General features: G+C 39.1%; 2 protein-coding genes across 2 annotated transcripts; both read right to left on the reverse strand.

Annotated features, from left to right (window-relative positions):
* Positions 1-4478: 4478 nt before the first annotated feature.
* Positions 4479-9349, reverse strand: sb:cb288 (uncharacterized). The gene is made up of 5 exons (XM_061730074.1): positions 9187-9349; positions 8739-8793; positions 7913-7990; positions 5367-5451; positions 4479-5144 (listed from the first exon to the last, which is right to left on the reverse strand). Exons 1-5 carry the CDS (start codon positions 9244-9246, stop codon positions 5096-5098), a joined length of 327 nt encoding a protein of 108 aa, XP_061586058.1. The 5' UTR covers positions 9247-9349; the 3' UTR covers positions 4479-5095.
* Positions 9350-10045: 696 nt separating this feature from the next.
* Positions 10046-17550, reverse strand: ykt6 (YKT6 v-SNARE homolog (S. cerevisiae)). Its single transcript, XM_061729522.1, has 8 exons — positions 17327-17550; positions 16636-16786; positions 15487-15569; positions 14281-14381; positions 14087-14191; positions 13776-13841; positions 11654-11755; positions 10046-11562 (listed from the first exon to the last, which is right to left on the reverse strand). Exons 2-8 carry the CDS (start codon positions 16737-16739, stop codon positions 11527-11529), a joined length of 597 nt encoding a protein of 198 aa, XP_061585506.1. The 5' UTR covers positions 16740-16786; positions 17327-17550; the 3' UTR covers positions 10046-11526.
* Positions 17551-21016: the final 3466 nt, after the last annotated feature.

Consider the following 21016-nt stretch of genomic DNA (forward strand, 5'->3'; position numbering starts at 1 on the left):
AATAATAATAATAATAATAATAATAATAATAATAATAATAATAATAATAATAATACATTTGGAAATATGTGTTATTCATTGACTACAGTTAAATTTGTTTCTGTTTTTTAATAAACCTGGGCACATTCAGGCATTAATGATGATATTTCTCTTTTCATTCGAGCCGGAACCGCCAACTTTTTTTTTTCTTTTCGGCTGGATCCAGTTTAATAATAAAATGACATGTGGAAATTGCCTATTTTATAACAATTCAAATTGTGCTTTAAAGGAATATTTTGACCGGAGGGTTTTAAAAATACCGGCCTTCTGCGGATTTTACCAGTCAAAGTTTGGTAATTACTGGAAAACGGAAAAACCCAGACTTTGATCAATACTGAATGAATGAGGGAATGAAAGCATGCCTCTGTAACAGGGATGTAAACAATGAATCGACTATCGATTAATTGTTAAGAATTTACTTGATTAAATTAATTATCAGTTAATCAATCCTTTTGTACTGAGGTTTTTCTGTGAAATGTAAGCGGACATCTATCTTTCCCTTGGAAGTTGTTAATCCACTACTGCTATTTATCTTGCACTGGAGAGGTGATGCTACCTCTAATCTCACAGTACCCAGGTAGGCTACACTGATAATAAAGTATTCTGATTCTGAACAAAAGTCTACTTCTGAAATGAATGAAAACAAGAAAAGATAATAGGCTATACAGTCTTAGAAAGTAGACCTGAAAAGTCAATTGCAGTAACACTCAACTTCAGAGTTACTGTATATATTGCTACGAAGTACATATTAATACAATCTTTTCCGTAAAACAGTGCTTTAAAGTGCATCAAAAATTAGGGTCAAATGCAGCAAACTTGAGTTGTCTTTACAAAAACAAACAGCTTTTAATATTTTAAACTTCAAACATCTTTTCAACTTTTAGGAAAAGCTGGACTAAGTTTCCCACCTAGCAAAGACATTTTGAGAAGCAGACGTCACCTTGTCATCATCAGACACTGGAGCAACTATTTCCAGGTGGGCTTTCACCCTCTGTTGCTTAGATGTAGGCTTCTTCAATTTTGGAGCATTAGATTTTTTCTGCACAGTTTTAGTCTCCAAAAACATGTAATATCTGTGCTCATCTTACTCAACTCCAAAAGAACTGGTGTCTTTGGAAATAGCAGATACTTTTGACAGGTTCAATTCATTCAGCTCTGCCCTCAAATGGCTGTTCTCAGGGGCACTGCCTCGGGCCACCGGGTGGTACGGTCCACCATGGTGAGGAGGTGCGTATAACCCTGCGATGGAGGAAGAGGGCCCACAAGGTCGATGTGGACATGGTCAAACCGCCTGGCGGGGAACGGTTCCAGGGGCGCCTTTGTGTGCTGGTGGACTTTAGCCCGCTGGCATGCTACACATGCAGCTGCCCACTCTTTAACCTCCCTGCGGAGGCCGGGCCAGACGAACTTGGCCCCAACCAGTTTCACCGACACCAGGGTGTGAGAGGGAGTGTACTGAGTCGAAAACCCGCTGGCGCCAGGAAACTGGGACCACCGGACGGGGCCGACCAGTGGAGATGTCGCAGAGAAGGGCTGGACGTCCGACCTCCACCGCCAAGTTCTCCAGTCTGAGACCGGTACCAGCAGACCTAAGAGTCGCAATGTCCTGGTCATCGGCCTGGTCAACAGCCATGGCAGAAAAATCTACTCCCAGATTTACAGGGCACACGAGCGTGCGTGACAGGTAATCGCCGACAAGGTTTGTTTTACCCGCCACATGGCGAATGTCCGTGGTGAACTCTGAGATGGACGCTAGATCGCACTGCTGGCAAGCGGACCACGGCTCTGTCACCTTAGACATTGCAAAGATCTTATGGTCTACATATGCCGTGAATGAACGGCCTTCTAAGAAAACACGAAAATGAGAAGGTGGCGAGATACAGCGCCAAAAACTCACGGTCAAAGACACTATACTTTCGCTCACTGTCTTATAGTTTTGCGGCTGAAAAATGCAAGAGGTTGCCAAACTCCTGCCACCCGGTGCTCAACGACTCCCCCTACTGCTATGTCCGAAGCGTCGGTTGTCAGGGAAATGGGCGCCGAAGGTGAAGGGTGAGCTAAAAGTACTGCATTGGCCAGGGCAGACTTAGCATCCTCAAAGGCACTGATGCGGTCAGGTGTCACTGGCTCACAGCCTTTCTTCTTTTGCAAGGCTCCATAAAGCGGCTGCAGGAGGTGGGTGGCGCGAGGGAGGAAACGGTTATAAAAATTAATCATTCCCAAAAACTCCTGCAGCGCCTTAACTGAGGCCAGGCGGGGAAAATCTTCCACCGCTTGTACCTTAGACGGCACTGGAACTGCACCCTGGGCTGAAATCCGGTGCCCTAAATTCAATAACCGGCAGACCGAACTGGCACATTGCCGGGTTGACAATAAGGTCGTGTTCATCTATCCCCACATCCCCACACGGGCCCCACGACCCTTCGGCACCATGTGAAGCGGTGAGGCCCAGGGGCTCTTGGAGCGCCTAACTATGCCTAATCACTCCATAGAGGCAAACTCCTCCTTAGCAATGGCTAACTTCTGCGAATCTAAACGACGAGCACGCGCAAAAACCAGTGCCCCTGTGGTGGTGACGTAATTCTCGACGCCGTGCCTGGTTGTCGCGGTGGAAAAGACAGGTTTAATCAGACGCGGGAAATCAGCCAGCAGACGTTGGAACACGTTACCTGATGCTAGAAAGTTAACTTGTGCTAGCGGCCCAGATCCCCCAGTCTCACACGGGAAAGTCATAAAAGTTAGGCTACTGCATCGATCAATCGGCGGTTTGCAACGTCCACAAGCAAACCGTTAGCACATAGAAAATCAGCACCGATAATAGGAACAGCAACATTGGCAATGACAAAGTCACTCTCAAACCGGCGTCCGTGGAGACATACAGTCACTGACCGGGTCTCGAAAGAGGTGATGGAAGAGCCGTTAGCCGCGCTTAACGGCGGACCCTTCAAGATTCATGTATCCCCAGGTGCAGAACCGCACACATTAAATCAAAAGACAGGGATACACTTTTATTTTGCTCAGGAAAGCGGACAACTAAAACCCTCATCTTTTCATTACGTGATCGTCTATGTTTTATGTTTTATCAGTGAGGTGTGACCAAGTTACGTGGCCCATGACCAAATAAAAACACATTTTTCAACTGGAGTTATCCACTGATTTAATTAGCATTTCAAATATCGCAGAAATAGCCTAAAATAATTTGATGTATTGATTTATTTGAACTGTTATTTCACTTTATTCCTCCAGATCAGTGCATCGTGCTGAGCTGGTTGGTGGAAGGTTGAGTCCCAGCAGAAAGCTAGTTGTCTTTGGAAATCATGATAACATGGTATCGAATGATGCACCAAGGAATGTGATCTTGGTTTCAGAGGGAACGACGGCTGGATGACAACAATTTTGTTTTACAGTCCTTTGTAATTGAAAACTGTATATCTTGTAATGACCGGTGTACTGAGTACTTTAGGTATGTTTTTCTGGTTGCTGTCTTCACTGGAAAAGGGTTGGAATACTGGAAACAAAGCGCACAAAGGGTTCTTTCCTTTTAATTGGGACTTATGATTCCTATGGTAAAAAAAAAAGCTCTCAAACCACTTTGCTCTTGAGTGACAAGAGTGATTTGCTGGATGTGCTCAGGCGTGTTGGTACAGTTCCTCCTTTACGTGTCCTCTCAGTTACGTTAAAAGGTTTATGCTAACTCAGCTTAACGTGGCAAAAGAAGATGCTTAGGGACTCAAGCAAAGCCCCTTCAGAGAGAGAAAATATTGAGGATTGAGGACTAAGACTGAAAACTGGAGCTCATGGAGATCAAAGAAACTCTATGAGAACTAAGAAGACATTTATAATGTTACTGCAGATTGTTCAGCCGAGCTCAGATGGTGAAAGAAAACAGGCATCAGCTTCATTTGGAGATCTGGGAGATTCAGCAAATGCTGAAGGAAGTTTTATTTCAAGACATGGAGCTGTTGAGCCACATGCTCGTCAAAGAGAAATATGAAGCAGGAGGCTGTGGAGGCTCTTTAAAATTAAAGTAAGTGCCCATTTGTCAAGGTGAGGATTCTTCACTAAATTAGAGAATTTATCTTCTCCAGAGTTAGAAGAAAGGAGGAATCCACTAACCAACGACCTGATTTGTTTCGGCTAGATTTTACAGAACCACATCATTTTCTAAACTTGTTTTTAAACATTTTGGTCGAGTTTCACTGTAGAAGGCAACCACGGTCATGCATGAAGCTACTCGCAACATGCAGCGACAGCGCTTGGCATCAGAATCCACGTAATGCATTTGGTTTTATACTATTTATGTTACAAATCATCCTATACAATATAATTCAAAACACAGCTTGGAAAATTAGACTAACTGCATTGACTATTTCTGGTAAATCGTTAGACAAAAAATTACTATCAATTAAAACAAATGTAAAAAAAACACAAAATCAGTTTTATTGTAATGTCAGAGGTCATACAGTAGTTTCAGCATCCTTAGAAAATCAAATAACGCAAGTAAATATACAATATCAAACAAAATCACCATAAAGTAGTAGTCTGAATGCTCCTAGCAGCCTTTTTACAGTGAGTAACCTCCTATAAAGTCATATTAAAGGATTAAGTGGTTTCATATTATCCATCTTACACAATTTACTTTCCTATGATTAAATGCCAGAAAAACTAAAAACAGTATATTGTATAAAAAATAGCTTTTATGAGGACTTTAAAAAGTGAGGGTGGATTAAAATGAAGGTGGATACGTAAAGGTTTTCATTACACCATCAAAGCCCGAAAATTCTCCATACATATTTCAAAAATATCCACATAATCTCTCCTTCTAAAGCGCAACGCTTATTGATCCCAGGAGTGAGCTGTGCCTCCTCCCCCATCAGTGGCGCAGAGTTCACAGGACGTTAAAAAAAGTGTTTCACATCAAAAAGCTTTAAAACCAACAAAAGCAAACAGCAAAGCCTGCAAGTCCACTTTCTGAGTCAAATGTTGGTGGTTTGGTTTGTGGACAGTCTTAAAAATATTTTTCATGAATCCAATTTCCGATTTCTTTTGAACCCCTTCATACTGAGGCCTTCTGTTGGACTCTTATCCTCACCTTCTTGTGCTTTCTGAAAGGGAAAAAGAAATGAGTGTTTTACATTGAAAGAGTAGCGCAATTGTATACTGAACGTCATTGAATTGTGGGTGCAGATCATGTGAGGTGATCTGTTTTTTGGATTGCCCTGGGGTTCAAAGTTCAGGCATGCAAAAAGGCACAAACTGCAGTTTCCTGGATCACCAGTTCAACTGAAACACTGCAGCTCAAGTTTAAACTTGTATCCATTCTTTACCGTTGCTGCGATGAAGTCATGCACTTCCAGAGAACAGCGTAGAGACCAAGCAAAAGGGCAATGAACACTGCAGCTGCAATCGCACCTAAAAAGCAAGAAATACATTTATTTTATGATATAATATTCTAAATTAAATACACAACTACATAAGCAAAGGAAAGTTACATGATTTGCCGTGAGTATTGCTTTGCTGGTTACTTTTCTTTTTTTTTTTTCCCCTATCCACCCAAAAAATTGCCTGACTTGCTTATGCATATTTAGGCTCTTACATTATGCATATTTAGGCTCTTACATAATAATAATAATAATAATAATAATAATAATAATAATATACTTTATTTATATAGCGCTTTTAGAAGATCTCAAAGACGGTTCACAGACACAAAGATAAAACATCGAGAGCAAGAAAATTAAAAACTACAGGATAATGCATTTGTTTTCCCCTTAAGGAATTTGTGCCTAACCAACTTCTTTCAGCTTTTCCCTTCTCGTAATGATGGTAGTAGATTGTTGTTTTCCACATCAGACGCCCTTCCTGACACAACAGTGTCCTCCCCAAGGAAAATTCAAAATGATCCTCCGCACTTCCTGCAGGTTATCTGACTTTGATGCAACTCAATAGTTCAGCTTTCAGAGTGAAACACTGCCCTTTGAATCTACACCCTCCTCAGCAAAGACTGTGGCGTGAAATGACACTAAGTAGGGAAAATGAAAAAGCTTTCTAATAACAGGTTTAATAACTAACATAAATATCTGCTGCTACGTGAAAGTGAAACATAATTCCACAAAGACAAACATAGAACCGATATGCATTATGGAAGAGTTCAACTTTAGCTGCAAACCTGGACTATTTAAAGAATGTATTCATGTACGTACAGTATGTACTTTTTTAAAACCAATATACGTTCTCGGATCAGCTGATAAAAATAAGACCAAGAAATTATACAGAACATCTCATCAAAGTTGTCCGAAGACAAGAACTGATATTGTTCAAAATAATAAAATCCAAGTGTGTTTTTGAGTCGCTTTAAATGCTGATTTCTTAACCACCATATCAGAAGACACATCCTGTGGTCTTGGAAAAGATTCATGTCAAATCATTGACATGCATCAAGCAAAGAAAACATCTAAGGAGATTATTGAAACTACTAAAACTGGCTCAAGAACTGGGAACCATCACTTTCAAGGAAGAAAATGTGGTCAGAAAAAAAATCTTGAATGATCGTGATCAGCTGTCACTTAAATGAATGGTGAAAAAAAAAAAAAAAAATCGTAAAAAAAACAACAAAAGAACTCATAGGTATGTTTAATAGGGGAGGAGAGAGTATTTCCACAAACAATGCCGAGGGAACTCAAGGGATTGGGACTAAACAGCTGTGCAGACTCAAGAAAACCACTAATCAGTACAAAGGCTTCAATATGCTGGGAAGCATTAAGATCGGAGTCTGGAGCGATGGAGGAAAGTTGTGTGGTGTGACGACTCCAGATTCACCTGGACTTCCAGAGAGAGGAATACAACAGGGTAAGAAGAGAGCGAATTAAGTGATGCACCCATCAAGCCTAGTGTATACCGTAGCGCAGGGGTATTCAACTAGTTTCGGCCGGGGGCCACATCTGCAAAAGGACTGTATGGAGAGGGCCGCAAAATTTGAAAATGTGGGGGTTTTCAAAATGTATTTTGCACTCAAAGACGAAGACTTATGTAAATATAATACATTTGTATTATACATTTGAATATATCTAGTTTACATATGAATTATGTATTAATTGTCTCCAGATTTAGCAATTGTGAATGTTAAATGAATGCAAGTTCATTTTGAAACCATGCATTGTGCAAACTTAACGGAATTGATATTGACCTACTTTTAATAAAACACGCCATAATGACAAAGCACCACTTTCCACCAAGATTTCCTTATTTTAATATTATATTAAGCATTGAGCACAACCATTTTAGTCCATAGTAGCCAGTTATAAAAATATTATAATTAAAAAAAAAAAAAAAAAAAGATTTTTTTTTTTTTTTTCAACAAACACCCCCTTTTTTGAAATATGACCAGGGGCCACATAAAAGCTCCTGGCGGGCAGCCAATTGAATATCCCTGCCGTAGCGTTTTTCCTCCCTGATGGCACTAGCATATTCCAAGATGACAATGCCAGGATTTATCACGCTCACATTGTGACAAAGTGAGACATGGATTGGCCACCACAGAGTCCAGGCCGTCACCCCACTGAGAATCTTCCCATCACAAATACAAGATCTTGGATGAAAATAAATGCAACTCTGGGTGGAAATAAATGATGTGACACTGAGTAGTTATTTTGGACACCTTCATGTCTGTATTTCCCCATATTATCTCTCCTTTAAAGCCAAGCTGGTTTATGTTAAGAGTTTTCTCATGTATTATTTAAGCTCTGTAAGTGAAATATCTATTTTTATTAGCTGCTGACTCAAGATGCTACATCTCTTTTTTTGCAAACAAAAAAAAACAAACAAATCAAACAGAGTTGAAAGAAAGTTGTTTTTCACTAAAGTAGATGCTCACCCGGGATGATCCCACTGCTCCTGGCTGAAGACTCCTCAGTGTAGGAAGGACGAGTCGTGGCTGCGGTTGAAACTTGGACTAACAAAGTGGGAAATAATTAAATCATTACTCAACACAAGAGACTGTGTGTGTGTGTCTCAGACACTTGCCTATAAAACTAACTCAATTACAGCCTTACACAGGATTAAAAACATGTGAGTCTCGAAGATTAATCACATTAATGGTTAATTATTGAAAGGAAAGTGGATGCATTAGCTAAAAACACATATCTAAAGAACAGTATTTGGATTCTGCATATTTATACCACACAAGCATTTTCCAGATAGTGTTTAAGTGGTGAAACTGTGTTAAAGTTGAAGATTTGAATTTACAGTGGATTTTGAATATTAAAGTAAAACAACATCCACTGCAGTATGAAGAGTTTAAACAAGAACAAAACTTCTGAACTCTGATATCGCTGTTAATGATCACTTTATTCCCTTGGTCACTTTCCCCTAACAGCATGTGATCCATTTAGGAATTTCTCCAAGCAAAAGCACCCAACCGTTTTCAATTTTGTAACTACTTATGTTGTGCTGCTCTGCTCTGAACTATGACCAGTTGTGTGTTTCTGTCATTTGAAGCTGATGCATAGCTATAAATGTAACTGTAGTCTCCAATTTTGCATGGCACTGAGTTCTGTCGGTGGCCCTTTCCAAGAGATCCAGACATTTTCTGCTACAAGGGACACGTGTGTAGGTGCAGTCAAACACAGGTAACTACAGGTGTGCTGTCCAGGTAAGCTCACACGGCTGCAAATCATGAAAATAGGGGAGGTTGAGTTTACCTGGCCTGTGCTGAGCGGTGTGTAAAAGCTGCTCTCCAACAACTGGGTCAACCATCTGGAAAATGAAGCAAAAACAAACAAACAATAAGAAGACCAGAGATTACAGACCAAACCCCTAATGGGGATGTGTTGGCATGTGTAAATTAATATCGGCCGTTTCAATAAATCATTTAAACTGAATTTGAACGAACTGAAATAAACAACATTTATGAAAGAAAGAAAGATTTGACGCGTTTTAACAGCCTGAATTATGGTTCTGTGTTAAATCGACGCAGAACCTACGCCGTAGGTACGCGGCACGCGCACCGTACGGCGTAGGCTCTGCGTTGGTGTAACGCGGAACCATAAATCAGCCTTAACGCGGATGCACCGCGAGACTCGTTTGTTTGAGAGTTTATTGCTGACACGGAAGACCAAATCTCGCTTATTCCCCGTTTTAGTTTCTCACCTTTGAACTGGTTTCGTTCTCGATGACAGCTGTGCTTCCGTTTTTCACCATGGTCCACATTTCCTGCAGCTATCTGCTGAAACTTCATGCGTTTCTGTTGTTTTCCTTCCAGCTCCAGCAGCAGCTGACACGCGCCTCTGGTGCTGCATTCAAGTGTTTCTTTCAAACTTGTACTTAACACCATTTCCAAATCACCGGTGTATTTTTTTCCCTAAAAAAACATTTAGCGACCAAGCATGGTATTTAGTTTTATCTAACGCTCATAATTAATATTTTTCAACAAATTTGAGTGCATTGTTGAAAAGGCTTCGAGGTTAAACTGCTTGTTTGTGGCAATTTACAAGCAGTACTAAACAACTCTTTCCTTGATTTTTTCAAATGTTACACATAAAATAGGTGTGTAAAAACGCCTCCATCCTACAGAAAGGCAAAGGGTCTTCCTGCTCATTAAGGACAACAGTTATACATATATCCACATATTAAAAACAAACAAAAAAAAGAACAGCTGGTGCTGTCCTTGCACACTAACACAAAAAATAAAAACATAACACACAAATGCATTATTCTGTTTATCAAAGCAAGATTACATGTTCTGCAGAAAATGTATGTAACAGGTCTGATGCAAAAACCAGTGTTAATACACACAGAAAATATTTATTTTCACAAAATCTTTGTTTTAAAAGTGCAGACCTCATGAGGATGTTCATCAAAATGTTTGATGTGTATCGTTTTTAACCCACAGGTCAATGACAACGGACCTGCAAATACATACAGCATCACTTCAGAAATTTGAGGTTTGATCTAGTCCAACAAAGTTTCATATATGGGATTTAATCAAAAACAATAGCATATATAAAAGTCAATTTAATGAGAAAAGATTTTATTTTTTTCCTCTTTACATTAGTCACACACCAGTCTGCAGATATTGCACCAGTTTATACTGTAAAAGCAGAAAGAGCTAATTCAAACCTCACTAATCATCCTCTCAAAAATCACACAGGCACTCGACATCAACCCAGGCTGCAGCTGGATGTTGTAGAACAGCAATTCTCATACACACAATTGCACATATACACACACACATACAGATCAGAGAGCAGACAAACATCTAAAATACACAACCAAAGGCAATGTTTTACATCACACTCATCCGCAGTTCCTAAAGAAAAACATGTTCTATCCAATCAGACCGAATTTATGCAAACAGCTCTTTTAAATAAAGTAAGCTATGGAGTGACTTGATGTAAGAGTGGAATGTATTATGTCTCAACATACATCTGTGCCCTCTTTTCAACGTTGTGGGAGAGCTGTGACTATCGAACACTGTTGTGACTGAAGAATCTTCTCTCACAGTGGAGGAGACTTAAAATACCAGGTGATTTCCCCATCTAAGAGTTACAAAAGAGCCCTGGAGAAAGGTTGTCCGAGAAGGTTATTTAATCCAAAATCCTGTGTTAGTGTCATGCCTGGTAGATATCAGGGTTTACAGCATGGTTGAAGTTAACCAAGTCAAGAAAACAAAGAAGACGGGGGGGGTTCCAGGATAAGCGGTTTACACCTGATCTCTCATCAGTGAGGAACCTCAAACAATGTTAGTCACTCCAAAATAGGAATGTTGACAATTTAATTTTACATTTTCAGGCAGAAAATCCCAAAAAGAAAAAAATTAAAGAAATAATAAATGAGATTTTAATATCACACATCCAAGCAGCCACTTAAGTGTTTTGCCTCATGTTTTTGAGATTTTAAACTGAGCTCAACACTTACAGCTCATAGAGATAACAGGGCCACCTAGTGGGCATAGAAGGTCATGTCTCCAAAAAAAAAAAAAAAAAAAAAAACCCGGCCAGTTTTGATCAGGAGTTGAACTAGTTACATATTGTATGAATACGTAGGACTCAGATTGTCAGAGTTGCTTTAAAGCAAAAGCAAAGCTGCGGTTAATACTCTCAACAATTTTAAGAGACCAATCCATTAAGATCTGATTCAGTCCGAAATAAAAATGGTTTGACGACATTTTGACGACACATTACTAGTACACAACGTCACATTACTATGTCCTCAGCCGGCATTGAACACCACACAGATGTTTACCCTTTGAAAGGTTATGAATAATTGTAATAACTGTTTCTTCTTCCCCGTGACTCCTTCAGCCCCCATCAAGTCACAATCTAGAGAAGTCCCGCTCAGGCTGGTCACCGTTTACAGCTCTCTTCTCGGCACCCCGTCTCCGTTTAGAGACAGCGTCCTTGTAGAAAGTTGGTGGCCGGTGCGTGATGGGGGTTGTAGGAAAAGCAGAAAGGCAGAGAGAGGCGTGTCCACGAGGACGAGGCGGCGACATCACATGATTTCACAGCATGAGTTCTGTTTCCGTGCCTAGGATTAAAGAATACACAGTTTTCCAAACAGCGCCTGACTGACCGATGGAGACGGTCTTGTTTTAATAAGACGAGTCGAAAGTACTTACGGTCTTGTAGAAGGCTTTGGACTGGTTTCCCAAGTGCTCTGATTTTGCCACAAGATCATCCAGTTTCTCTCCTCTCTCCAACAGACTCTCCATCGTGTTGTGCTGCAGAGGACAAATGTTATTCTAATAGTGTAACTTTAAGATTATGAGTAGCAATCAGGTTAATAAAACAAACTGTTTCATCAAAGTTTCATCTGATCTGAACCAGTTTCCTTCACTCTGCTTAAAGAAAGATTTGAATTCTGTCTGAATTGCAAGAAAATTAACTTAATAACATTTATACTTAGATCTAAATAAGAAGAATACCAAAAAAACAAAACAACCCATTGATACATTAATGTTCGACACACCAACCTCTACTTTCAGCTGCGTCTAACAGAGGTTAAACAAGTCTTTTCACATTGCAAAATCTGCTCTGGTACAGTTAAGGAATGTGACAAAGACTCAAGGTGTTGACTTGGGCACAAAACCCAACTGATAATGATCACTTAGTCGCACAGGAACTATAGTCTCCCTTCATCCAGGTATGCATTCTTTTTTTTGGGGGGATGGAGGCTAGAGTTTGTTAGCCCTGTGCTGAAAATTATTGCAAATGTCACAAAACACATAAAACTTAACTACAGAGTATGCATGAGTGCCTTAAGCGCCTAAAATAACCTCTGGCATTTCCAGAAGAAATTTTAATCTTCACTTTTTAAATAAATGGAAGTAAAATAACCTTGCACAATCAAAATATTTCCTGACTTTATCAAAAGGTTTTTCTTTTACGTGCAATTGAGCCTGGCATTTTCTTAGGTCAAATAGGTCATCTTTCAGGATGCTTTAAGCCAGTAAAGTCAGAAGCAAATATTTTCCATCTTCAAACGGTGGTGACGTAAACCCTTCCACCCCGGGGTTTGTGCAGGAATTATATACTTCCTGCTTGATTCCTCTCTTATTTCTATCCCCGTCATTTAATTAGTGACAAGAGCCGCGGTTTAGCAGGAAAACTGCACTGCAAGGAACGAGTGCAGGGAGAACAGTTACGGTGGCGTATTGATGTTACAATCTGCTCACACGATGACTGTTTACATGGACAGCAGTAACAATTACTGATACTTTTCTAGACGAAAAAGTGCTCTGATTAGGATGTTTACATGAGCTGCTAAAATAATATTTTTCATTCATTCATATTGCAGTTTTAGATGTTAAAGAGCATAATTTCTCATGTCCCCCATGCCTAAAGTCCAGCATTTTTACAAGTACTTACTTTATTATCCCCAAACTTGTACCACTTTACAAAGTACATCTTCATATTTTTATTATTACAAGTCTAAACAGACACTGGCATATAAACCTTTTTTTTGTTTTTTTCTTTGCATTTGCTGTCATACGTAAATATTTCACAACTGCTCTATGCTCTATATCTATTGGTGTTGCAAAATTCGGTAAAAATGTGATTAAACTGTTAAGAGTTTACCTGAATACTGAGACTATGATGAAAATGTTTCACATGTTTTGTGATTATTTGTTTACTTAAAATCTGTCGATTGCAGATTCAGGTCACACTTTACATAGTAGTTATTTTTATTCAAATAAATGCCGTCCCTGTAAACACAGAGACCGATCAACAGCACAGGCTCTATGGAGACACCTTAGATTATGTGGAAGAAGAACAAACACCTTATCTAAATAAGGATTTACATATCCCAGCATAGAATACATAAATAAATGTTTCATACGAGTTTGCATCAATGATGGGAAACATATTTGTGAAGTAGTTTTGGCTGAAGCAGAATGGAAGCGACCACAGTTGTTCATAGTGACACCCCTGATTACTATAATTTCCCTAAACTGTTGCTGATTGATTTCTACCCACGCTGGTGGGTTCTGCAGGCCTGCTTAGAAAAACACGCCCCATCTCACGACTCAACACATGTACGGACAAGAAGTCGCATGAAATCGGGCATACAGTCTCACTTTTGTTGCACATCCACATAATAAAAATACAGCTCATCTAGAAACAATTACTGAAGCGACACAATTCCAATCTCCAAACTGGAACTGATTATCTGATTTATGTGTCCATGTGAACTAAAGGAGAAACATAATTTTCAACCTCAAAATAATTATATTACTTTACCAAAATAATCTTTGTCTCGTCCAGCTCCGCCTGCACTTTGGTCATTGCATCTGCTTCTCTGGGGTTCTGAGGAATAAAAACAAAAGGCATTCAGGTACACAACTAATATCTTTAGAGGGGTTTTATACAAACGTATTCATGGATTTGTAATCATCAAGCTTCAGTCTGTCTGTCCAAACACCACCCAGTAAACCCCATCTCATTACATGAGGTAATTATAAAATATGACATTTGGTCAATATACTGTAGGTTACTGTGTCAATGATGAATATTCTCTATACGACACAGAAGAAAACAGAAAACATACTAACCTGATATTTAGAAAGGTGGATATCCAGGGCTTTGTAGTTTATTTTTTCAGGACTTCCAGAGGGCCAATCTATACTGTCCACCTGCCTGGAAAACTCCTCTAATACCTAAAAAAGGAGAAAAATAATAAGGAATAGTCACAACACTGAAATTCAAAGTCAAGTGCTGAAATAACGTGTTATACTTCTGTACCCACCTTGTCAAGTAATGTGAAAGCGACTCTCTGTGGATACTCGGTATCTGCAATCACCACGGCGCTCAAGTTGTCATTTCTCACATACACGTGGCACAGATACTCTGTAAAGGAAAACGTGTAAAAAATAAATAAATTAATAAAATGATTACAAAAGGTGAAATCAAATGAAATCGTGCTTAAAAACAGAACTCCTGGTTTTACGACAAGGGTAAATTCAGATTATGTTCATACCACCAGCCCAAATCTAATTTTAGCATATCTGGATCGACAGAAAAACAAATGAAAAAAATAAAAATATAAACAGAAATGGTTTTAAATATGAATCCAACGCCATTTTCACAGATATGTTTCAATTTGAAAGTTTTGGCGACTGAAATAGATTTCTGAATAATCTTTTGTGTCATTTCCAACACAACATAAATGAGGACTGTGTACTACAGCCAGGGCAGTGACGAGTTCAGAGTCCAAAAACTATTCAGCTCGCTCTGTTTTTGCACGATGGGCAATCAACGTGAGAAAAACAAAAACAATCCCTTGACGGGTGGCGTCTCATCCAGCCCTTTTGCAACACAGCGCCACATTACTGTTTGGTTTAATTACATCATAATTACAACAGATCGGATCTTATTTGCGATTACTTGCAATATATAATGTAAATGAAAATATTTCTTAACATAACCATTCCTGTCCATTTTTGATTTCATTATACATGAAACTAGGGCTGTGCGATTAATCGATTTTTAAATCTAAATCGGATTTATTAATCACAATCGATGTTAAAAAAAGGAAAATCGATTTTCCTTTTTTGCAGCTGGCTGCATTACAGACAGAGCCCGTCTAGTTATCTTTGTTTGGTCAAGAAAATTGTAAATGTTGTCACTTTACTAAACTCAAGGAGAATTTACAGTATCTTTCAATGCACTTCATTCCCAATAGGGACATTTGTTTGCTATTTTTCTTTAAAAATAAAGATAAAATATTTGAAACAATTTATTCCATTGTCTTTTGTAGTTTTACCAAAAGAATCGAAATCGAAAATCGGGTTTTCAGAGAAAAAAAAAAAAAATCTGGATTTTATTTTTGTCCAAAATCGCCCAGCCCTACATGAAACACTGCAGCAGGAAAAAGTATGAAATTGTTTTCTTAATTTCTCTCTTTCTTAAAAAAAACAATGACAACAAAAAAACAGGACTAGATTACTTTTACCTTGTTCTTTGACGGAGGCGCGGCTTCCTTGGGATGATCGTTCAACAATCAAGGCACTGGTGAAGGTCATGAACTCCTGAACACTAAACATACCAGAACAACATGTTAACTCATGGAAAAGTCTTTGAAGATGTAAACAAATAAGATGCAATCCTGATTCCTTATGTTTAGAGCTGCACCGATAGGAGAGTGAAAAGCTAGACGTCCAACATCCGCTGTTATTAGTATTTGTTTTCCCAAAATTGAGCTCTTAGGTGGGGAAAAGGTCAGTGCAAACATGATGTTCATTGATTTCCACACCTGTCAAGTCTGCCGTTTTGGCCGGGAAACTACCGTATTTTACCCTCTTTCCCGACGTCCTCCCGTATTAGTATTTTCTCGTGAATTTCCCATTTTATAATATAATAATTTTTAAACAGCAAACTGAATTCTTACTAGCCTCGGAGAACTTCCCCCTGCTGTTCCTGGGTGACAGTTCTCACGAGGTTAATGGCAACAACGGGAACAAACTCTGAACAACAAATCAGAGAGATGGATGTAACGAGAGAGAAGACATTTCAGCCAAAAATGAAGAAGACTTTGTGTAAATATCTCTAAAAATTGGATTAAATTTACTTTCCTAAAGAGGAGGTACAGAAACATGCATCTGTGTCATCAGTCAGTGAATGCCAGAGAGCCACATGAGTAAAAATTACAACTTAAAAGAAAATGTGAATGTTTCACTTGAAGACAATCAATGTGTATATAAACTGAAAATATTAAAAAAAATAAATGTGCTTTAATCCACTTTTGTGTTTTTGTATAGGCTCTATTATAGCAATTACATACATAGGAAGCACGCAGTAATTCAGTGTCAACAAAGGTCGGCGTATCAGATTCTGAGCACATAATTGTTGTTTGTAAGTGATTGACAGGTAGTTATTTTAGATTTCTCCTAAATCTCTCTTAAAATGTCAGATACTGGACCTCGGTAGGGCTGGTGGGACAGTGGTGGAACATTTCCCGTATTCTTAAATCCAAAACTTGACAGGTATGCATTTTCTCTTCTCCCATCATTGAGCTCATCATATTGACAACAAAAAAACCTGATTAAAAGCGTGACCCTAGTCAACATGCGTGATGTTTTGAAGACATGTGGCGGGTACACACCTGGAACGCTGGAAGAAGCTGAAGGAAGACAGGTCATAGGCCGCTTTCAGCAGGTTGGATCTGGTCGACCCTTTGTACAGGATGCTGAGGCTGTAAAGCTTCATGATTCCGCCGGATTGGGAGCAGTTACCAAGACTGCGGACAGGACGGTCTGGAAACAACAAACACAAACACATGAGACCAGGATCTCAGGATGTCAGGATCTCTCTCTTTATTCATGTCGATGAAGAGTGTATGGATATTTTTGATAACATAATCTTCGTTTAGTGCATGATCCATTTCAGCTATGATCTCAGGATCTCAGTATCCCTGGATCTCTAGATCCCTGGGTCTCAGTATGTCAGGATCCCTGAGTCTTTGGATCTCAGTATCTCAGTATCTCTGGGTATCTGGATCTCAGTATCTCAGTATATCTGGGTATCTGGATCTCAGTATCTCAGTATCTCAGGTCCAGCTCGTCCTGCGGGCGCGACCACGCAAACTTAAGCAAATAGCCGCCCAGTCGAGCTAACTGTCCATTTGTTGTTTTCAGGTTATGATCATGCTCCTACTGGGACTCTACTAGTAATACAATGACACCCATCCACACCAACCGACCCCAGTGTAAAGCAATTTAGACTAAAACTATGTGTTTGTGCAGTAAAGTGAGACTAGTAGCCGCATATGCTACTGAGAGGCCTGAGCAACTCACCGGCCCGGGCAGCAGCAGCTCGCTGTTCACACCAGGAAACACCACTTATTACACACACTAGGAGAACAAAACACCCCGGGATTAAAGCACTCCTTAATTAGCTTTAGTTTAGTCCAACTTGCGCTTCAGTAATCAGTCCCACGTCACGTCCCGAGCGGTCCTATCGGATAATGGTCTGGGTGGAAACAAAGACCATGCTATTCCCACAGTTCCGGTGTCGTGTCGAGAACTGCACCCTGCACACACCCGCCCCTCGCGGGAGCGCGCACTGCAGTCCTCACCGTGTTTGTAAAAATATACTAAAATTGAACAAATTATGCAATGGCATTTGTTTATTTGTTTGTTTAAAAAGGATCCCCATTAGTCTTCACCATGGGAAGACTATTCTTCCTGGGGTCCACACATAGACATACAAAAGAACAATAATACAACTCAAAAAGGGTGAAAAACATTCACTAGAATTCCTGAAATAATACATTGAAACAAAAATAAAAGATTAAGTAACCAACCATCCACATCTTAAGTAACAATATTTACTACCATCACCAGATCTGTATCCACTTTTGAGCAAAATAGTTTGCAACGACTTTATAATTTATAATATACCCATACCTCTATTTATATTTATAGTAGTATAAATATACTACATATCATAATATACTCATACATTATAATATACTTATACTACTATACTATACTATATATATACACTCATAGCCTACAGTAATTTAGAATATATTTACTATTAAATGTATAATATACTTACAATTTGCACAATAATCACAATAATCACAATATATACCTAGGACCGAACATGACTTCCTTCTGAACCACAGCTGCTTCAGTCTCCTTTTAAAACTTGACACCTGGGCATAGGCAGAGAAAATTGATTAACTAGGGCCATTCTGGTATCATAGCTGTGGCATTGCAAAAGGAAATAACAATACCACTTCCACTAGGAACAGGAGAAGGTAAAGCACGCAGTAATAAAGAAGAAAGGAATGGAAATATGGCAGAAAAGGTGGGAGGAAGATCAGAAAGGACAAGGATATCACATAATACAAAAGTCTATCATAACAAAGAATTATACAGACAGGAACAGAAGAGAGGAAACAGTCATAACAAGACTCAGACTGGACCACACAGGATTAAATGGCACTTTGTATGTTATGGGAAAAAGGGACAGTGATAAGTGTGAGAACTGTGGAGTAAAAGAAAACAGTGAACATATTCTAATGTATTGTAAGAGAAAGGCTACAAGAAAAAGTCAGAAAGGCAGGACGTGAGTGGAATTTGAGGAGGATACTGGGAACAGAGGGAGAGGGGGGTGAAATCACCAGAAAGGCACTAATTCATTTCTTAAAAGACACTAGGCTGTTAAATGATTTTACACACTCTTGTACAGTAGGTGGCGGTATGCACCTTAAAGTTGGTTGCGAACCGCCAATAAAACAGAGAAGAAGAAGAAGAAGAAGAAGATGATCAAGATGCTGATAATGGTGTTTCATTTATTCAGCAGTTTTCAGTGCCGACTATATTGAAATAATTTATTGAATATTGAATTGAAAAAGTGATTACGTTTTGTTTCATATAAACAAAACACACTCTGGAGGAGTGAGAAATATTCAAGTCACTGATATCTTTAAATGTTTGTAATTCACAGACCTCCAATTACTTACTTACTTCATTATATCAAGCCCCAGCCGAAGTAAGGTCCGCTATGTTTTTATTTTTAATTAATTAATTTATTTTTGCTGTGCGCGCTCCCGCGAATGGAAACGTATTTCTCGGCAGGTATGCAGTTCTCGGCATAACACCTGTTAGGGGATGAAAAATCGACTGTTAAAAGGTTTGCAAAATATTCATCCTAATTTATTTGAAGCTGCTTCAGTAACAGAAATATCCATGATTATCCTTATTCAGTTAATTGATCATGAAATATTGACATTATTTAGGTACTTTGAGGTATTTTTGATCATTATAAAGGTAATAGTTATAGTTGTTATGTGCTACACATGCTTTTTGTGTTATGCCATGTTGTTGAACAGATTAAGAAAATAAAGAGCCTTTGATTGAACTTTTCAGCTGTTTCTATTAGATGAGGGATTAAGCAGTACCAAAGTAATGCAAAAAAATATGTACTTGTTTTTGCTGGTTTTTAATTAACTTATTATTTTATTATGTAGATATACAGATACATACTTTACATACAGATACACACATGTATATGTCATATATATATATATATATATATATATATATACAGTGCCCAGCATAAATGAGTACACCCCCTTTGAAAAGTAACATTTTATACAATATCTCATTGAAAACAAACAATATTTCCAAAATGTGCACAGATTACGTTTAATACAGCATCTGTTGAACTTTTGACTTAAAACAAAGGTTAATAATATAACTCAGATGCCATATTTTCCTTTTTTAGTCAAATTAGTGTGGTGCAAAAATGAGTACACCCCACAACAAAAACTACTAAATTTAGTACATTTAGTACTTTGTATGGCCTCCATTATTTTTAATGACAGCTTCAAGTCTCCTGGGCATGGAATGCACAAGTTGGCGACATTTGGCAACATCAATCTTTTTCCATTCTTCTACAATGACCTCTTTCAGAGATTGGATGTTGGATGGAGAGTGATGCTCAACCTGTCTCTTTAGAATTCCCCAAAGATGTTCAATTGGGTTCAGATCAGGTGACATACTTGGCCACGGAATCACTCTCACCATGTTCCTTTTCAGAAAGCCAGCAGTGGCTTTAGATGTGTGCTTAGGATCATTGTCGTGTTGGAAAAGGGCACGACGACCAAGGGCAAGAAGTGATGGAAGCATCTTAGTTTTCAGTATAGAGCAGTACATTTCTGAATTCATGATGCCATCAATGAAATGCAGCTCCCCAACACCAGCAGCACTCATGCAGCCCCACATAAGGACACTACCCCCTCCATGTTTCACTGTGGGCACCATGCACTTTTCTTTGTATTCCTCACCCTTGCGACGCCAGACAGTGTTGAAGCCATCGGTTCCAAAAAGATTGATTTTGGTCTCATCACTCCACAGTATAGAGTCCCAGTAGCGCTCACCTTTGTCGGCATGTGCCCTGGCAAACTCTAGACTTTTTGGAACCGATGGCTTCAACACTGTCTGGCGTCGCAAGGGTGAGGAATACAAAGAAAAGTGCATGGTGCCCACAGTGAAACATGGAGGGGGTAGTGTCCTTATGTGGGGCTGCATGAGTGCTGCTGGTGTTGGGGAGCTGCATTTCATTGATGGCATCATGAATTCAGAAATGTACTGCTCTATACTGAAAACTAAGATGCTTCCATCACTTCTTGCCCTTGGTCGTCGTGCCCTTTTCCAACACGACAATGATCCTAAGCACACATCTAAAGCCACTGCTGGCTTTCTGAAAAGGAACATGGTGAGAGTGATTCCGTGGCCAAGTATGTCACCTGATCTGAACCCAATTGAACATCTTTGGGGAATTCTAAAGAGACAGGTTGAGCATCACTCTCCATCCAACATCCAATCTCTGAAAGAGGTCATTGTAGAAGAATGGAAAAAGATTGATGTTGCCAAATGTCGCCAACTTGTGCATTCCATGCCCAGGAGACTTGAAGCTGTCATTAAAAATAATGGAGGCCATACAAAGTACTAAATGTACTAAATTTAGTA

This window comes from Cololabis saira, chromosome 9 (assembly GCF_033807715.1).
Source record: "Cololabis saira isolate AMF1-May2022 chromosome 9, fColSai1.1, whole genome shotgun sequence".
Lineage (NCBI taxonomy): Eukaryota > Metazoa > Chordata > Actinopteri > Beloniformes > Belonidae > Cololabis > Cololabis saira.

Coding starts and splice junctions, on each gene's coding strand:
- sb:cb288 (XM_061730074.1), bottom strand. CDS start 9,246: ATGTGGACCATGGTGAAAAACGGAAGCACAGCTGTCATCGAGAACGAA. Junction 8,794..9,186: donor AGAACGAAACCAGTTCAAAG/GTGAGAAACTAA, acceptor TTCATTTTCCAG/ATGGTTGACCCAGTTGTTGG. Junction 5,145..5,366: donor ATGACTTCATCGCAGCAACG/GTAAAGAATGGA, acceptor TTTCCCTTTCAG/AAAGCACAAGAAGGTGAGGA.
- ykt6 (XM_061729522.1), bottom strand. CDS start 16,739: ATGAAGCTTTACAGCCTCAGCATCCTGTACAAAGGGTCGACCAGATCC. Junction 11,756..13,775: donor ACGAGACAAAGATTATTTTG/GTAAAGTAATAT, acceptor TGTCCTCTGCAG/CACAACACGATGGAGAGTCT. Junction 11,563..11,653: donor CCAAAGCCTTCTACAAGACC/GTAAGTACTTTC, acceptor CTTTAATCCTAG/GCACGGAAACAGAACTCATG.